Source organism: Rhinoderma darwinii, chromosome 13, assembly GCF_050947455.1.
Source record: "Rhinoderma darwinii isolate aRhiDar2 chromosome 13, aRhiDar2.hap1, whole genome shotgun sequence".
Classification (NCBI taxonomy): domain Eukaryota; kingdom Metazoa; phylum Chordata; class Amphibia; order Anura; family Rhinodermatidae; genus Rhinoderma; species Rhinoderma darwinii.
The window spans coordinates 27,430,263-27,450,297 of NC_134699.1; the positions used below are offsets into that span (position 1 = coordinate 27,430,263).

The 20,035-nt window shown below is 41.4% G+C and overlaps 1 protein-coding gene across 1 annotated transcript in view; it reads right to left on the reverse strand.

Moving 5' to 3' along the window:
- CAVIN1 (caveolae associated protein 1) overlaps positions 1-19,140 on the reverse strand; it is a 30,877-nt gene extending 11,737 nt beyond the window's left edge. The window contains exon 1 of the mRNA XM_075846510.1: positions 18,446-19,140. Coding sequence (XP_075702625.1) covers positions 18,446-18,871 — 426 coding nt within the window. The 5' untranslated portion in view covers positions 18,872-19,140. The remainder of the gene's footprint in view (positions 1-18,445) is intronic.
- Between the last annotated feature and the right edge of the window lie 895 nt (positions 19,141-20,035).

Sequence of the window (20,035 nt, forward strand, 5' to 3'; positions counted from 1 at the left end):
GTCTGAAAATAGCGCCTCAATAGCGCTGACAAACATCTGCCCATTGAAAGCAATGGGCAGACGTTTGTCTGTTCACACGAGGCGTATATTTACGCGCCGCTGTCAAATGACGGCGCGTAAATAGACGCCCGCGTAGAAGAAGTGACCTGTCACTTCTTTGGCCGTAATTGGAGCCGCTATTCATTCACTCCAATGAATAGCAGCGCTAATTACGGCCGTAATTGACGCGGCGTTCAAGCGCCTGCACATGCCGCTACGGCTGAAATTACGGGGATGTTTTCAGGCTGAAACATCCCCGTAATTTCAGCCGTTACGGACCCCCGCCGTGTGAACATACCCTAAGGGGTCTAAGAAAGATAGGTTGGAGCGAAAGGCAGCCATATTGGTTATCACACAGCTTTCCCAGAAACAGATATAACTAAGAAATGGCACAAAATATTTTTAACAAGTTGAAAAGAGAACAATTTATTGACTTCTATGAACTTATGAAATGTTCTTAACAAAAGTGTTCACCAAAATCTAAATAGAGCAGCGTATGTGACCTGTAGATGATTTGCTTGCTTGTTTGTTCCTAGAAAATCCCTAGGCTGCTTATCCAAGTAACATCCAGAACATGAAATCTGTTTATGCAATTAACACCTAACCGGAATATATTGTAACAATGGAGGGACTCTGGGTGGGCGTCAGTCGCTGAACAATGAATGGGAACATGGGCCGGATACACAAGGCATTCACAGGCTGAATTATCATTACACTGTACTGTATATTAACACTTCATTTGACAGAGAGGTCAGTAGTAACTTGGGTTACTGTAGCATATTGATATTTTATAACTGAAATGATTAAATTCTCATTGTATGTCCTGATGGTATACAATTAGGAAATAGAGTCTGTCCCATGTAACCCATCTGAATATGAGCGAATATCCAAGAAAATACTATAATGTTATTATCAGAATTGTACCCTTTATCATTGGGAGCATCTCAATAATAAGATGCAGGGCTGTGAATTCACCAACATTGTTCTAGCATTCTGTCAGCAATCTACCTACAGCAGCTTGTTTTTTTTTTTACCAGAGGTACAGAAGATCCGACCTTCTTAAAGGGAACCCGTAACTCGGTTTGGAGCCAATAATCCATTAGCATACAATTATGCACCTGGAGTTTAGCGTTCCGGTGTTTAGTGTTCTAACTATTCCTGAAAGCCGTTTCGGGAATAGTTAGAATAAAAATAACTTACCAAGAGAAGTCCAGGTAAGGAGTCCAGCAACATCGGCCACATGAGCATTACGCACAAGAAGCCGAGGACAAGGTCAGTGCACCTCGCTTTACTGCAGAAGTGCAGTGTACTATACTCTACTTCATGTGCGCAATGCGCATGCAACCGATGACACTCCCAGTCTCATCACGTTGATGTTTTTGTAACTTTACTATTCCCGAAACGGCCGTTTTGAGGTTGGCAGGTTTGGAACACTAAACCCCAAGCTGCATAACGTCATGCTGGTGGTTCATTGGCTCCAAACAGAGTGACAGGTTGCTTTTAAGGAGACTGACTAAACAAGCGATGAGCTGAGTCCCAACTGGCTGACGAAATATAGAGGCATCCTTCCGATGTAAAAAATAGAGTGCTGTCCATTGATGTCAGCTCCAGCATTTCTTTCCAGCACTGAATACAAGAATTTGTGCAAAAGGGCACTGTAGCTGTCACTGTTATGGGGGCACTATATCTGTCACTGTTATGAGGGCTCTGTAGCAGTCATTGTTCTGTGTGTGGGCTCTGTGATCATCAATGTTTTGTTGCCACTAGTGCTGTCACTATTTTAGGACCACTGTGGCTGTCACTACTTTGGGGGCACTGCCGCTTACACTGTTTCAGGGGCATCAGAGCTGGCACTATAAACTGTTCTAGTTTGATTTTAAGCAAGTTTTATTATTGTACTTTTAAGTAGTACAATCTGACCCTTTGCATTCAGACCCCAAAAAGTTTTTTGCACTCCTGCTATAGACTATAACATAGATAAAACGGACAGGCTCTCCTAGAGCAGCCTGCCATCTGCTGATTGACTGTAGTCTGCTGTATTATTATGAGCAATTCCAGTAACAATACTATACTAGGTTATTACTTATTAAGGGATTCCCTCACATATTCTTAGAAATCCACCACTTGCTTGTTTTACATATAGGACAAATTCACAAACATCTTCCATAAATGTAATATAACTCTTTATACAGGATAAACACATTATTCTATATGTACAATACGCCACAAAGAAGTGCTACTGACGTGTGCATGAAACGCTTTTCTGATATGACATACAAGGATAGCTTCACTTGTACTGGCTACTGTCCACCCATTTATCTGGTAACTGGAAATACTATATGCTATTTTAATACTTTATGATATGGACCTGATCACACAAGCAAGAAATATCAGTGGAGGATAATGCCTGTTCCATACCATCCAGTTGTGTCATCTTTGCCAAACTTTCCTTGTAACCCATCTGCTTCCTACTGAAATATATAGTCCTAATAAAGAAAGATTAAACTAAACTGGAATGTCTGGATGGTCATTTTCTGATTTAACATTTCAACCATGCAAATCTTATTGTGTATAACAGAAGGACCATAAAGTCCTAATTCCTCACTGGTAATGTCACGCTGTGCGTCCTCTTCCATGGAGGCAGCACTGAAGTGGGAAATGCACTGCCCTTGGTGTGTTACTACAGCAGCTCAGTGACTCACTGGAATAATCCCACTTCTTCCACAGTGACAGTTGCCATAACACATCCAAAAACAGTCTTCTGCAAATGTAAACTCTCGCACTGGCCCGCGTAACAAGACTAGGAACAGTTATCTAACTTTTTTTTGGCTCCTACAGCCTTTTTAAGAAGAGGCACTGTCCAGGGATCAGCCCAGGTATCATTGCTTCAGAGTAATCATGGAAATATAGGTTTCTACGCATTTTCTATTGTATTTATACATCAATAGATTCACTTTATTTTTGTGCACTTCAGTTTATCTTTTAGTGTTCATATATTGGGTACAGGCAAGTCTGTCTTATAGCAAATAACTGTTATGTGGCCTGTTCTTTTATCATGGTCCCCACTCCTGCCAGTCTCTGTCCAGACCTATTTAATAAACTCTTTAGTGAGCACAATCGCAGTGTCCTATAAATCCATATGTAGTAAACAGATCTTTGCAGTATGGCAGTATTACAGTCAATAGATTCAATGTGCCTCAGCCTAAGATGCCCCAGTCAGTGCCTCAGATGTCCATATTAATGCTTCAGCCCAAATTGTCCCCATCAGAGCTTCAGTCTCACATGTCCCCATCAGTGCTTCCGCCTCAGATGTCCCCATCAGTGCTTCAGCCTCACATGTCCCCATCAATGCTACAGCCTAAGATGTCCCTATCAGGGCCTTAGCCTCAGATGTCCCCATCAGTGCTTCAGTCTCACATGTCCCCATAAGTGCTTCAGCCTCAGATGTCCCCATCAGTGCTTCAGTCTCACATGTCCCCAATCAGTGCTTCAGTCTCACATGTCCCCATCAGTGCTTCAGTCTCACATGTCCCCATCAGTGCTTCAGCCTCAGATGTCCCTAATCAGGGCCTTAGCCTCAGATGTCCCCATCAGTTCTTCAGCCTCACATGTCCCCATCAGTGCTTCAGTCTCACATGTCCCCATCAGTGCTTCAGTCTCACATGTCCCCATGACTGCCTTGATCTTTCCATAGAATTATTTCAATGTATTTACCCTGTTCTCTGCCCCTCTGTGCTGTGTACTGTACAAAAACACTATATTGGTGTTCACTTGGCAGTAACAGCAATCCATATTTAGCTTTGTGATTCACGCTCCAGACATGCAGGATCTCTGCATTCCTTCAGCCTGCGGGAACCAGGCATTAGCTGCACTCTCAGAGTTGGACACATCTATAAGACCACTCTTTCACTGACTGCTCATACTCTGTGTTTGTGGAAACCAAAGAGCTTGGTCTTGCTGGTAATCAGATGTCCTCAGGACACCCCTGGAGATATATATTGTTTCTTTATTGTTTTGCCTTACCTGTAAATAAATACATATATCATGATAATAATATATTTTTAAACATATACATCAATATCATCATAATGAAATATAAACTCACATTTATTAAATATAAACACTTATGACTGATCATTTGCCATGATGTTTACATAGCTACAATGCTATGATATTCCTCATATCTCCTTCTAATATACAGACGTCAAAACACAAAACTGACCTTTCCTTGTAAGACACCAGCATCCACATATCTCTCATCTAATAAAAATTCAGAGACATCTTGACGCACCAACACATATACCTGTCTCATCCTAATACACGCACCAACACATGTAGCTGTCTCCTCTTACTAATACACGCACCAACACATGTACCTGTCTCCTCCCAATACACGCACCAACACATGTACCTGTCTCCTCCCAATACACGCACCAACACATGTACCTGTCTCCTCCCAATACACGCACCAACACATGTACCTGTCTCCTCCCAATACACGCACCAACACATGTACCTGTCTCCTCCCAATACACGCACCAACACATGTACCTGTCTCCTCCCAATACACGCACCAACACATGTACCTGTCTCCTCCCAATACACGCACCAACACATGTACCTGTCTCCTCCCAATACACGCACCAACACATGTACCTGTCTCCTCCTAATACACGCACCAACACATGTACCTGTCTCCTCCTAATACACGCACCAACACATGTACCTGTCTCCTCCCAATACATGTACCTGTCTCCTCCCAATACATGTACCTGTCTCCTCTTACTAATACATGCACCAACACATGTACCTGTCTCCTCCTGATACACGCACCAACACATGTATCTGTCTCCTCTTACTAATACATGCACCAACACATGTACCTGTCTCATCCTAATACACGCACCAACACATGTACCTGTCTCCTCTTACTAATACACGCATCAACACATGTACCTGTCTCCTCCCAATACACGCACCAACACATGTACCTGTCTCCTCCCAATACACGCACCAACACATGTACCTGTCTCCTCCTAATACACGCACCAACACATGTACCTGTCTCCTCCCAATACATGTACCTGTCTCCTCCCAATACATGTACCTGTCTCCTCTTACTAATACATGCACCAACACATGTACCTGTCTCCTCCTGATACACGCACCAACACATGTACCTGTCTCCTCCCAATACATGTACCTGTCTCCTCCTGATACACGCACCAACACATGTACCTGTCTCCTCTTACTAATACACGCACCAACACATGTACCTGTCTCCTCCCAATACACGCACCAACACATGTACCTGTCTCCTCCCAATACACGTACCAACACATGTACCTGTCTCCTCCTAATACACGCACCAACACATGTACCTGTCTCCTCCCAATACATGTACCTGTCTCCTCCCAATACATGTACCTGTCTCCTCTTACTAATACATGCACCAACACATGTACCTGTCTCCTCCTGATACACGCACCAACACATGTATCTGTCTCCTCTTACTAATACATGCACCAACACATGTACCTGTCTCATCCTAATACACGCACCAACACATGTACCTGTCTCCTCTTACTAATACATGCACCAACACATGTACCTGTCTCTTCCTGATACACGCACCAACACATGTACCTGTCTCCTCCCAATACATGTACCTGTCTCCTCCTGATACACGCACCAACACAAGTATCTGTCTCCTCTTACTAATACATGCACCAACACGTGCCTGTCTCCTCCCAATACATGTACCTGTCTCCTCCTAGTACATACACCAACACATGTACCTGTCTCCTCTTACTAATACATGAACCAACACATGTGCCTGTCTCCTCCTAATACATGTACCTGTCTCCTCCTAATACACGCAGCAACACATGTACCTGTCTCCTCCTAATACACGCAGCAACACATGTACCTGTCTCCTCCTAATACACGCAGCAACACATGTACCTGTCTCCTCCCAATACATGTACCTGTCTCCTCTTACTAATAAATGCACCAACACATGTACCTGTCTCCTCCTAATACACGCACCAACACATGTACCTGTCTCCTCCTAATACACGCACCAACACATGTACCTATCTCCTCCTAATACACGCAGCAACACATGTACCTGTCTCCTCCTAATACACGCAGCAACGCATGTACCTGTCTCCTCCTAATACACGCAGCAACACATGTACCTGTCTCCTCCCAATACATGTACCTGTCTCCTCTTACTAATAAATGCACCAACACATGTACCTGTCTCCTCCTAATACACGCACCAACACATGTACCTGTCTCCTCCTAATACACGCACCAACACATGTACCTATCTCCTCCTAATACACGCACCAACACATGTACCTGTCTCCTCCTAATACACGCACCAACACATGTACCTATCTCCTCCTAATACACGCACCAATACATGTACCTGTCTCCTACTTAAACACGCACCAACACATGTACTTGTCTCCTAATACACGCACCAACACATGTACCTGTCTCCTCTTAATACACGCATCAACACATGTACCTGTCTTCCCATATCCATAAACATCCGGTCATATACCTGTCTTCTGTCATACACTGTCTTCTGCCTTTATTTCTCCTGATACACAGACAATACACATGTATGTGACTTCTCCTAAAATAAAGACTTGAGGATATGCACCTGGACCGAATGCAAAGCAGTCAATCTACTGTAGGCCAAAACAACTTTTATCAAGACCAATGCCGGAAACTAACAGTTCTATTTTAAAAAAAAGTTTGGGAGAACAGATAACCCATCTATTACTCTCTAATCTAGAATAACTGGATCGGCAATACAGCCCTGGATATTAGGATTATAGACCTAATACTGTTATTATAATACTGACTTCATACCCTTATTAGTACACAGTAATTAGGAGATAAAACCATTGATACCCCTGTATAGTGTCATTGTTAACAAGAATTATGAGGACCATTCCATCCACACACCCACATCAAACACACAACCTCTCACATTTGCTGCCCACGCTGGCATAGAGACAAGTGTTTGTCTCAGCCCAAGATACGTTCTTCCTCACCCACACCTCCCACACATAGTCCAGTGCATCTAGCCCTGCGCAAAGACATAGCCATGCTTTAATAGAGCACTCATTTCCAATGCACTTATAAAGATTTGTTCACACTTGCGTTCTTTTGCGTCAGGTTTATGTTTTTTTCCTATGTTCAGAATGGCATAGCAAGCTGCAATATTCTATCCAGTAAAAGAAGATGGATAGCTAAGTCAATGGAAGTAAAAAAGGATCATAATAGATCATGATGGCTTCATCAAACGGATCATAACTGTTCATAACGGATGAAAACTGATCTGTCATATCCGTCATAGACAATGTAAAAATGAAAATCATGATGCCAGTGTGAACTGAGCCTAAGAGAGCTGTAGCCTTCTTTTGCGGGATCTACTGGAAATAAAACATCTATGGGGCAGTCAGGCACCTTGATATCTATTGTTAGGAGAAAAGTAGCTTGAGCCCAGTTTTATTTCCTATCAGATTCCTACTATTTCCTACTAGAAATGAGCAGTGCCAGAAGTGTTTCCTAATTATGGATCTGTAATATGGATCTGTCATAGCCTGCTATGGGCTCAAGCTGTACTTGAGATATTCTCCAATAGACGCATTCCCTTAAAGAGGTTGTCCCATCCCAACAACTTATCACCTATACACAGGATAAGTGATGATTGTTTGATCACTGGGGATCACACTTGGGGGTCACACCACTAGGAACAAAGCCCCGTATGAATGGAGCGGCAGGTCACGCATGCGTGCTGCCGCTCCATTCATTCTCTATAAGACTGCCGGAGATAGCTGAGCTCTGTACTCGGCTATCTCCAGAAGTGGGACCCCAGCAATCAAACACTTATCACCTATCTTGTGATGAGTTGTTGTGGTGGGACAACCCCTTTAAAGAGGCTCTGTCACCAGATTTTGCAACCCCTATCTGCTATTGCAGCAGATAGGCGCTGCAATGTAGATTACAGTGACGTTTTTATTTTTAAAAAACGAGCATTTTTGGCCAAGTTATGACCATTTTTGTAGTTATGCAAATGAGGCTTGCAAAAGTCCAAGTGGGTGTGTTTAAAAGTAAAAGTCCAAGTGGGCGTGTATTATGTGCGTACATCGGGGCGTTTTTAATACTTTTACTAGCTGGGCGCTCTGACGAGAAGTATCATCCACTTCTCTTCAGAACGCCCAGCTTCTGCCAGATCACGCTGTGACGTCACTCACAGGTCCTGCATCGTGTCGGACACATCGGCACCAGAGGCTTCAGTTGATTCTGCAGCAGCATCGGCGTTAGCAGGTAAGTCGATGTAGCTACTTACCTGCAAACGCTGATGCTGCTGCAGAATCAACTGTAGCCTCTGGTGCCAATGTGTCCTCGCTCGTCTGACACGATGCAGGACCTGTGAGTGACGTCACAGCGTGATCTGGCAGAAGCTGGGCGTTCTGAAGAGAAGTGGATGATACTTCTCGTCAGAGCGCCCAGCTAGTAAAAGTATTAAAAACGGCCCGATGTACGCACATAATACACGCCCACTTGGACTTTTACTTTTAAACACACCCACTTGGACTTTTGCAAGCCTCATTTGCAGAACTACAAAAATGGTCATAACTTGGCCAAAAATGCTTGTTTTTTAAAAATAAAAACGTTACTGTAATCTACATTGCAGCGCCGATCTGCTGCAATAGCAGATATGGGTTGCAAAATCTGGTGACAGAGCCTCTTTAAGGAGAACCCATGTGGTTTCACACAGAGTTCCTACAAGTCTTATGCACACGCACTATGCATGGGGCAATGACTTGTACATGTGCCCGTTATACAGTTTCTGTAATTGATGTACACTTTAAACCTTGTATTTAAAAGAAAGGCAAAAAGGGTATGTCCATACGTGGCCGATTTGTTGCAGAAATTTCTACGACTGAAAATCTGTTCCTAACATATGAATTGCATTGTCTCTTTAGAATGTGCATGAATTTTACAAACCCCATTCAGATGAATAGAACAAGCACAGACATTTCTGCAACTAATCTGCCACGTGTGAATTTAAGAGTTCTGCACTTTTAAAAAATTAACACTATCTGAAATACCATATCAAATAATTGGCTCCACATTTAGCAAATGAAACGTTCTTTGGTCTCCTATGACTATTACGGAATCAGCCTTATGTACTGAGGACTGAAGCTGTGTTTCTACTCTGCGTCTGTGTGATGGATGTGAGTCTACAAGAGTAAATGTGAATCAAGCTCAGATATCCTGCATTTGAAATAGAAGCATGAAGTATGACAGGGAACAAATACAACTCGTTTGGTTCTTTGCCCTATGCTGCAACCACATTGGCACCTGTTAAATGGAGGGTGCTCAAAAGGACTACGCTATGTGCCTCTACTAAAAGTAACCAAGCATTTGGCATGAACTTTTTTTTTCTGAAATCCTATATCAGAGCTATATATCTGTCTACTCATGTATAAATACCAATGTGAATGTGCTGGTATCCTTACAAATAATATTCAAGCACATTGGCACCTTAAGTAGAACACATTTAACCAATATTTCTAATTAATGGTGTTGTTTTGCCTTAACACTATTTTACAGTTTGGAAATACATCTATATAATCCATATAATTTACATTTGAAGATTGTGTAACATTTACTCTATTTATGTTTTTACTGGTCTTGTGTTACATAATTTATTTTCTTATCCAGATCTGCATTTAGAATTCTGTGGGCTTCATATAGAACTTACCTCACATCTCCTAGCAGTCTCCTGCTGGTTCAATTTCTGCATAGAGAAAGCATTGCTGATTTGCCTTCTGGGAAGTGCAGATGTTGAGTCACTAAGGATTGCTGGGAGATTTCAGCTTGCTGAATTGTGAATGCAGCTCTGGACAATAATACAGGCTGTAACTCAGGATCAGTACAAGGTAAGCAATGTAATGTATTTACAAAGTTGGGCAATTTTTTGTGTAGGTTAATTGTATATGTAAACCGTAAAATGATATTCAAAAGTGGTCATACCCTTCTCAGGATCCAAAAAGTAAGTGAACGGCCATTCCAGCAGATGTAACCAACAGTTACGCAGGAATCATGCAACACTGGAAAGGATTCGGCTAAGAAATAACCAATTAAAATAACTATTTTTTTACTTCAGCAAAAATAATGAATATCTACATTTTGTACAAGGACTTCACCGACCAGGGGCCAGAGGAGTGGTCAAAAGTCAGTATGTCAGTCAAAAGTCAGAGGCAATATGTAAGATTTTCCAGGCTATGTAAGTATTCAGGCAAAAATATATTTCAATTCATTAACTGCACCCACTACAGGTAGAATCATATTGAGGGTACCTGGAAAGGAGAGCTTTAAAAAAAAAAAACAGAAAAAAAACAGTTGCCAGTAATATGAATTTCTTTTTTTAACTTTATATATTTAGATATTTTTTTCTTCACGTTTTCAGTGAATGGTTGTAGTTAGTCATGATATACATGACTTCATTGTGCATTGTGTGTACATAATGATAAAATGGAAGAAATATAAAACAATGGTGCTGTCACTAAATTGGGTAAAATACTATTGTGAATGACTAATGTCTAAATATAATCTAAAATGGAGATCTTTACTGGTGGTTCACTGCCTGAACATGTTCTAAAAACAATACTGTATTATAAATAAAAAAAAATGAATCACGTTTGAACTAAGAAGACATTTATAACAAACTTATATGTATACACATCTCGTTTGGGCATTATGTTTGTCTGGATGGTTTAAAACATTCTGCACAATGTATGCCCCAGATGTATGCAAGTGTATGTCCAAACAGCTGCATACATCTGTCCTTGACTCCAATAGACTCTGCTGTGGACATAGGCCTAATTCTGATAAAATATGGTTAATGTGCACCTATCATGCAACAGATACATTTTGAATAGGGGCATCTACATGATGCCACTAAAGAGTTAAACTAGCGGGGACTAAGAACATCCACTGTACAACCCTCTGAACAGGAGTTTGGCATGACGTTAAGCTGCTTTCACCTGGCTGGTCCGCCATGATGTCATCTGCTCCCCTCTCATAACCATCACTACAAGTGCTCTTGGTAATCCAAAATAGCAGACAAGTGGTCCGGTACAAGATGCAGTTAAAATCAATACTGCTTTATTGTATCAATATGTAAAACAAATAAATAAAACATCCCGGGTGAAGAACGCTTACGCGTTTCGAACCATTCGGTTCTTACTCATTACTAAGTAAGAACCGGATGGTTCGAAACGTTGGCATCACTTTGACAGATCCGGGGAAGTAAATATTCTTTTAATTTTTTTGTAATGTTTACCCTTACATTTGAAAACATCTGCCTTTGACTTCCATTCTAAAAAAAATGTATACCATAACTTTTTTTGTGGTGTCCTATTGTTTTGAAAAGTTCTGCAACCCAGGTTTTTCCAAGTATGCCAAAAGGAGAAGCTTTTGCAATACAAATGCTGTGTAGAAGTCTATGGATACTGTACAGTATATGTCCAGATGCCTTTATTTTTGGTTCCACACATACACTGCTAACTCTATGCAGAAACGTGGTGTGAATTGATTAACTGGACTAATACTGCTTGCCCCTAACCTTGATATAGTTAAATTTTGCAGAGGCCATCAATATATACTGCTAGAAAAAGTAAATCCATCCCTGGAAGTTTATTCTTTTCACCTGAACATATCATTTATGAAAATCACATATACTAGCATGCAATGAAATGTGCTCCTAATGTTATGCACCATCACTAGAGACCTGGAAAATGCAAATCATGTGGAAGTGGGGCACATGCCATCTTTATGACTCAGGTCTGGCATCATGTAGCAGAGGTGGAGTGGGTGGTTAATATACACTCAGAGAAGATGGTTATAGGGTAGAATAAAGTTGTGTATGGGGACCTGGCTAAGACATGCACTGTTGTTTCACTGTTTTCATTGATGTTACTGTAAAAATACAAAAGGAAATAGCACTTCCTAGAATAACCATTGTTCTCTATACAGTCTATATGAATCAGGTGAAGACTGACATGGCGTCCAGTACATAGATGAGTGTAATTCACTATGTACATGTACTGAGCCTTATAGTATAATATAAAGGTACAACTCTGATAGTAGTATATTGCATTAGGCCAAGTACCCTACATCACAGTTCTGCGAGTTTGTCACAATGGATGATAATAGCTGTGTGTCTGCAAATAAATAGAGCAAACATTAGTATCATCCAATTATTGGTTTTAAAAAAAAAAATATGAGAATTTCTGCTAAATAATAGTTGGCAACACTACATTTCAGCAAACACAAGGTATGATCCAGCACTTCATGAAGACGTCTCAGGACTAAGGAGAAATAGCATACCATTTCAAGAAGATCAGCATTTGGATTGGTGCTGATCCACTTGAATTGGTATGTTGTTTCTCTGATCAGGCGCTATGACTAAGAACGCAGTTGGCGTTTGAAACGCATAAGCGTACAGGTCCTTTGTCTTTATGTGCTGGGTGGATTTTTATATAATAAAGTCCTGAGATTTCTTCATGAAGTGCTGGATCATACCTTTTGTTTGCTGCTGTGGAAAACGCCTGGGCTAGGGCGAGGTCCGTACACTGTATCACTGAAGACGCTGGACTACTTTACACTATATGGCTGCTGCCATGTATGTAAGTAGCAGGTTAAAGAACAATTCCAAAAAGTACATTTACATGGATTCCATCTGCATCCATAGATAAATACATGCATTAACAGTGATTAGAAAGTAACCCCCCCCCGCCGAAAAACTATTTCTATGTTTGCATTCGGCAAAATAGTGATTTCATAAATCTCGTTCGGGGGGTCTTCCACCCAGGTAGGAGCTCAAGTTCACAACACACTTTTATGTAAGGAAAGGGGAGTGAAAACCCCTTATAGACAAACATTGGTGCCTTTTCGGGTTGTCACTATATAGATACTGGGTCCCAAATCTTGAAAGATGCAATAATGTAAAAAAAAAAAAAGAAGGATATAGCATTCTAATACCTATCATGAAGAAGTTCACAGTGGAATTTTTGATTGTTACATATGTACATGCATGCACATAAGGGAGGCCAATTTTAGAAATGTGAAGGCTGTTGGATGAACCCTTGTTTTCTTTTCATATCAAGATATCGAAACATTTGCAGTTATAACAGTTGGCGGACCCACCCCATTCCTCAGCCTGTGTGCACACCCCATTCCTTAGGACACCCAACAACTGTGAGTCAGTGGAAAATACACGAGTGTACTCATCCCATTGGCAGGATTCCCTAAAAACATATCTAACATCCAGGGTTAAAATACAACATGATAAAAGTCTATTTTGTGTGGTTCTTCTTTAGTTAGTAATGATTATCCTGACTGGGTCTGTTTATATTACACAATGTACAGACATGGATGTGATGTAGAGGGAAGTGAGACAATGGAGAGGTAGAATTCCTGTCTTTAGGCTATAAAGTTTAAAGAGAAAACTAGAGTTCGGAAACAGGTGGAACAAGATACAATACTCATGTGTGTCTTTGACTTACACAAAGAATGTATTACTTTTATGCATATGATATTGTATGTGCTGGAAAAAAAACAATGGATAGGGCGGGAATGTGGAAAAACAAATCCTAATCATTCCAAATGAGAAGAATATTTTTCTGAATTTCTAGGAGTCCCGTACTAACACTGAAGCCTGTATGAACTGGAGTCCTGACAACAATTGACGCTTATATTGTTGGTCATTGTATGCCTCAAAATATCACATGACAATAAAGAATATGACACATGCTATGAAACGGGTAGGCTAGGGCTATGCGGTAACATTGTGGTTGCGATGCAATTTTAATTGCTCTCTAATTGGAGAAAAGTCCAACCAAGTTCTAACCAATAGCGAGGTCACTATATCCATATAGGGAACAATTGTCACAATGTGGTCAGATTTTCGGTCACCACATAGCCCATGACTTAGGCTACCTTTGCAATTGCAGTGTTCGTTTGCTGGACATGCTGGAAAAGCTCTCGTCATGTACATTAAAAGTATCCATAAGCCCCCATTTACCTGATGGTGGCCAAAAGTGTCTTCTTTTGGCCTCTGTTTTGCTGATATACATCGGTATACCTTTTTTCTGCTGTATGGAATAGCGCAGCAGACTGCACTATTTCATACAGAGGCATTCAGTAAAAAAATGGATACAGTGCAGTATATGTTTTTTTACATGGTAGCCTATGGGCGACTGATGCCATTGTATGCCTATACAGAGGCATCAGTTGGAGGTCTACATCGGAGGCAGGGCCAGACTGGCTATCTGGCAGCTCTGGCAAATGCCAGATGGGCTGGTGCACAGTGGGCTGGTTGGCTGCCCCCACACAGTTCTTATTGAAGGGGTTATCCGGGATCATGAAAAAGCAAGCCACGTGGGGGGTGGGTGGAATGTCATACAATAATAACAGAAGCATGACTTATCTTTAAAATCCAGTGCCTCCTCTTCAGTGACCCTCTCCACTCTTTGTTTTCTGAGCTGTGTCCTCACATGTAACCGCTGTAGCCAATCACTGGCCTCAGCAGTGGCTGCAGCCATCACGTTTGTCAATGTGACGTCATTGTTGCAGCTCAGTAAGCAAAGACCGGCGGGGATCAAAAGGATCGGTAGCGCTGAAGCGGCAGGGGATTTAAAAGGTAAGTAATGATTCTTTTATTATTTTATGCCATATCCCCACTCCCCATGGCCTGTTTTTTATGGACAGCGATGTCAGGGGCTTCTCCTGGAGTGGAATCCCCAATCAAAGCGTCGGCAACGCTGTGGACAGGGATTCCGCTTCAGGAGTTGCCCCTGATGTCACTGTGCATATATGGACAGAGACATCAAGCGCTGGTTCCAGGACCAGAATCCCCGGCCTTCAGGGAGCTACAGTGGCGCTATCTACAGGAAAGGGGGGGTGCTATCTACAAGGGGGAGTGGCAACCAGGGATTACGCTCCTTCAGGGAGCTACAGTGGCACTAGTAGATTTCAGAGCAGGGATATACCTCCCTGCTCTGCTATAGTGTTCAATAGTATCTGTGTCCTAAGGACGCAGATACTATTGAATCTGGCGTCGCTACCGCTGTAGCAGACACAGCGGCTGCTGGCGGCGCCGCTGGCCATGGGGGGCTGTCTCGACGGGCAGCACGGGTGCCCTCATGCCTGGTGTCGTCGCTAGCAGCCGCTATGGCTGCTACAGCGGTAGTGAAGCCTCTGAGAGAAGAAGCGCCCGGGAACAATGGCAGGTGCTGAGTCGCTGGGCCCAGGGGCTTCTGAAACACAAGCAGGGGAAGGGAGCCAGCGCAGCGCCCCCTTCCAGCTGCTGGAGAAATGCGCCCTGTGCAATGGCACAGCTCGCACACCCCTAAGGCCGGCCCTGCATCAGAGTCTCTGAAGCAATTTCTGTCAGATTTTATGTGCAAATATAAGGCTACATGCTGCATTATTTTTACTGTCAAAACGACAGACGCCTCGTCAATGAACTCCATTGTAAGTCAACGTCCTAGGTTTGAGTCACACGGGTGCGATATTTGTCCTAGGTGTGAGTGGCACATGTGCCGCATGTGTCCCTGGTTATTCAAGTGTTCAGTATATGGCAGCATTATTTATGTGTACAGTATATAGTGGTGTTATTAATGTGTAATATATATATGGTGGCATTATTCATGTGTGTACTGTATATAGCAGCATTATTCATGTTTACAGTATAGAGTGGTGGCAAGGATTAGTAAAATATTAATTTCATTCACCAAATAATGAAATTAATATTTATTTTATTCTTACTGCCCATATACAAATTAAGGACACGTTATATATCCTGGTGGTGTATGATATATTATATTTATTGCACACAAATATGAATATTTCTGTAATATTTTATTATTAGAAATGCAATTATTTCCGGACGTCCGTTTTTCACTTGCGGGTCCCGTTTTCACGGATCCTAATAGACCTGAGTTTGTTGAGGGATCCGTGAAAACGGAACAAAATGGGACATGCTCTATTTTTCAACGGACCCTTCACACGGTCCGTTGAAACAACGGCCGTGTGAACGGCCCCATTGAAATACATGCGACCGTGTGATGGCCGTTGTTTTAATGGCCGTCACACGGACATATATAACTGTTGTCTGAATTCGGTCTAAGAGTTGTGACCAGTGTATACATTCAACTCAGTATATGCCTCTCCCATTTAGCTTTTTTTCTGGGATTTACTGATTTATGAATTATCTTTAATAGCACAACAGGAAAGCAACTTTTAAGAAGCAATGTTTAATGTTTTTGTATAGCTGAAGGGTGGGGCCGCAAACACGCAAAAATATTGGGTGGGCCTGTGGGCTTTAAAATGCTAGGGCTGATTTTTTATGCCAGTCCGGCCCTGGTGGGACGTATATCTTAGGGAATCTTCCTGATGTATGCCTCCAATGAAAAGGGCCTTACTGTGCGCAGTCACTATGACAAGTCTTGACTTTGGTAAATGGATGCACTTTATTTTGAGAAAAAAAAGAACAAAACAAAAAAAACACAATTGGGTTGGTTGGTGTCCTAGAAAGTTATGTTATTTATTCATAAATATGGTGCATGTTACAAGCATCAATATATCCAGTGTGCTCATGCCATTGTATGGAGTGTGACAAATTGATGCATATTTGTATGGACATAACTGTAAGTATAAGAATAGTTATAACGGAATATACTTTAGCTGTTTCATCAATGTACACATTAGTGCATAATTTAGAGCCCACTTGACTTAGTGTTTTTACATCTAAGAGAGAATATAAACTATAGCCCTTAAACACACAGCTGAAGTGACTTCCACATATAAACATTTATGAGCAAACATACATCTGAGAGTTTTTTGCATATGGTGATGACCATTCCGATCCAAGGCATTCCCTAGGGATTGCCTATGGAGAAGTTTTCTACAGGCTCAGAAGTTAAGAGTTTGCGCAGGATTAGAAAAAAGTGTCTGCTTATTTACCAGAAACAGCACCACTTTTGTCCATGGGCTGTGTCTGGTATTGCAGCTCAGCCCCATTCACATAAATGGGGCTGAACTGCAATACCAGACACAACCCATGGATAGATGTGGTGCTGTTTGTAGAAGAAAGCAGACCGTTTTTTACAATCCTGCACAACCTCTTTATGTCTTCCTTCAGGCATATCGTTTTAAACATAAATTTTACATGGTATGAAGTGAACATCTGGGGTCAGCAGGCCCTAAAACCGTCCAACCTGGAAAATAAAGATTTACTAATCTTCATTACAACAGGCTAAATCATGATATATTGCCACCTTCATTTTCTCCTTCAAATACTTGGGATAGAAAGTTATGTGGCAAGATGGCTGACTTTGTCATGCCAAAAATATCTGCATTTTTCAACTACTTGGGCAGGCGACAACTGTCACCAACTTGATCCGTCAAATGACTTCAATATATCCATTATAACAGAGATTACACATTTATAGTTTGTACAATTTTAGCAAGAAATTTGATGCATGCTGTAAAACATGGCGGCTTACCATTAATGTAGGAAGCCACTACTTTACTAGCCATATATACACTAACAGGCATAGTCCAGTGATGGGTTATACGTGGCGTGAACTGCTACATTATTATAAATGACATGTAATCTAATACAAAGTCATCTGATTCTTCACAAGTGCTTTGTGTATATATGATCTTATAAGGAGTTATATCTGGCATGAGCCCATTATCCACACCCTTTAACCCCATTATGGCTGAGTTATGGACTAGATTTGATGTGAAGGTTCAATGATCACATCCATGGAAAAAAATTAAACAAAGGAAATAAAGTAATCATTCAATTAAGCTTGCATAAATCTCAACTAATGAATTCCACACGTGACAATACCATGTATTTAGGGCTGCTTGCATTTGCAAAACTTGTGTGAGATGAAGAATAACTATAGGACATGGACAATAATCAGCTGATAATATGGAGGTAAAAAATTGTGTGACTCTCATCAGCCCCAAATGACTATAAAAATAACTTGCCACGAGTGTTAGTTGCATGGTAGTATAAATGATGTATACAGTATAATACCTGTGTCTTATTAAATGTAAGCCATTGTTGCCTGTTAAGAGTCATATAAAGTCTAGGAAGGCTCCATGTTGCACAATGAATACGGGTTTATGCATACGCTTATATTAATAGGGTCAAAAGTAAAAATTAAAGAAGTGATATCTGACTTATACTAGGCCATGTAGTTCTTAATGGGAGAAAAATGAATTTGTAAAGGATAACTTGTCAAAGTGTATAGACTGACACCATGCACAAACATACAGGAACGGCGCTCACCTGGTAGATCATAACTTTGAAGTTTCTACGTCTCAGCAACTCGGATTCATTGGTTTCCAACTTTTTTATCTGTGCTTGCTGCCGCTCCAGGTTTTGTCTCACTGTCTTGACGTTGACGCTCACCTTTCTCACTTTCTCTAAAAGCTTACTGGCTGTATTGCTGGTAGTGGCATGGGACTTGGTCAGCTTGGTCAGTTCTCCTTGAATGCTGACCACTACATTCTCCATCTCCTGTTGCCTTTCTTCCAGTTGGTTTTGGGTCAACTGAATCTGGTCCACTGCTCCTATAATCTTATCCAGCAGGCTCAGCACCAAAACTCCATTTATTTGGTCTGCTTTGATGGGCTCATTGTCTGAAGTTTCCCCTGGAGGAGTGTCAGGGATGATGGAGGGCTGCTCGACTATCTGCAAGGTGGTATCCGCCATTTTAACAGCTGCCTTAAATTGGCGACGTTTTAAACGTGTTCAAACTAGAAAGAGAACAGAAAAACAAGCGCTGTTGGATCCAGAAACTTTGATAATGCTGGTTGCCGGGATGCTGGCCAGAAATAGCTAGCATGGGACGTGTGCGTGTGTGTATGTGTTTGTGTGTGTGAGCTTCTATGCAGAATAGCAGTGCTCTGCATAACTGTACTGGTAGGGTTGGATCTGAGAGGAGGGGGAGAGCCTATGTACACTGAATCCCTGTCATTGGATAACTCCACCCAGTGTAATTTGGAGAAGCAAGCGGCAGACCCAACCTCTCCCTCTTCTAGTTCTGAAATGATTAAAATAGTTATAAGGGAGGTGACTAGTCTCCTTGCATGCAAGCACAGGCTGAGGAATGCACCAGCAGAGGGAGAGGGGCGAAGACTCAAACTTATCATGTAATGGGGAATCCTAGTGTGGTAACCTTTTCACTGCCAGAAGAAACTAACAATGGGTTAAAATGATTAAAAGATTTTTAACACTTTAAGATACACAAAGTCGATGAAGGAAAGACAATTTAGTGCTTTATGTTAACTTTTTCTATTCCAGGATGTGAAATAATGGATCTCTTGTTGGACAAGTGCGCTAATGCAAGTTCCTATTTCTTTCTGCACTCAATTACTGACATGTGCGACAAATAAAAAACGAAAACCGTTCTACAAACTACATTATCAATGAATAAGTCTAATAACAGGAATCACGGCAACCAAGAACATAAAGGTTCTGACTACTCCTGAAAAGTTTACCCGGATGATAACTATTTTATCAGGTGATTATATAGTAAACCAATTGTTCACAAATGTTACCTTTAGAGAACATTAAGCTTTCTATCAGTGTATATAACAGTGTATATCTACTGACTTCTTTGTACTATATACCAGATATTGAAATTTAATCATATTACTTTTATAGGTTGCAACATTAGTATGTCCTCAGGTGACCAATACAATATAAACAAGTATCAAAAATGAGAAGATTTAAGTATGAACATTGTGTGACACTAGGCGGGTGAGGTTTTGTAGATCAGTATGTGGCAGGGTGGGCTACACTGGAAGAAGAATGGAAAACTCTGCTAGTGGAAAATGCTTGAAATCATTAACATTCAGATGTTTCCCCTCCAGG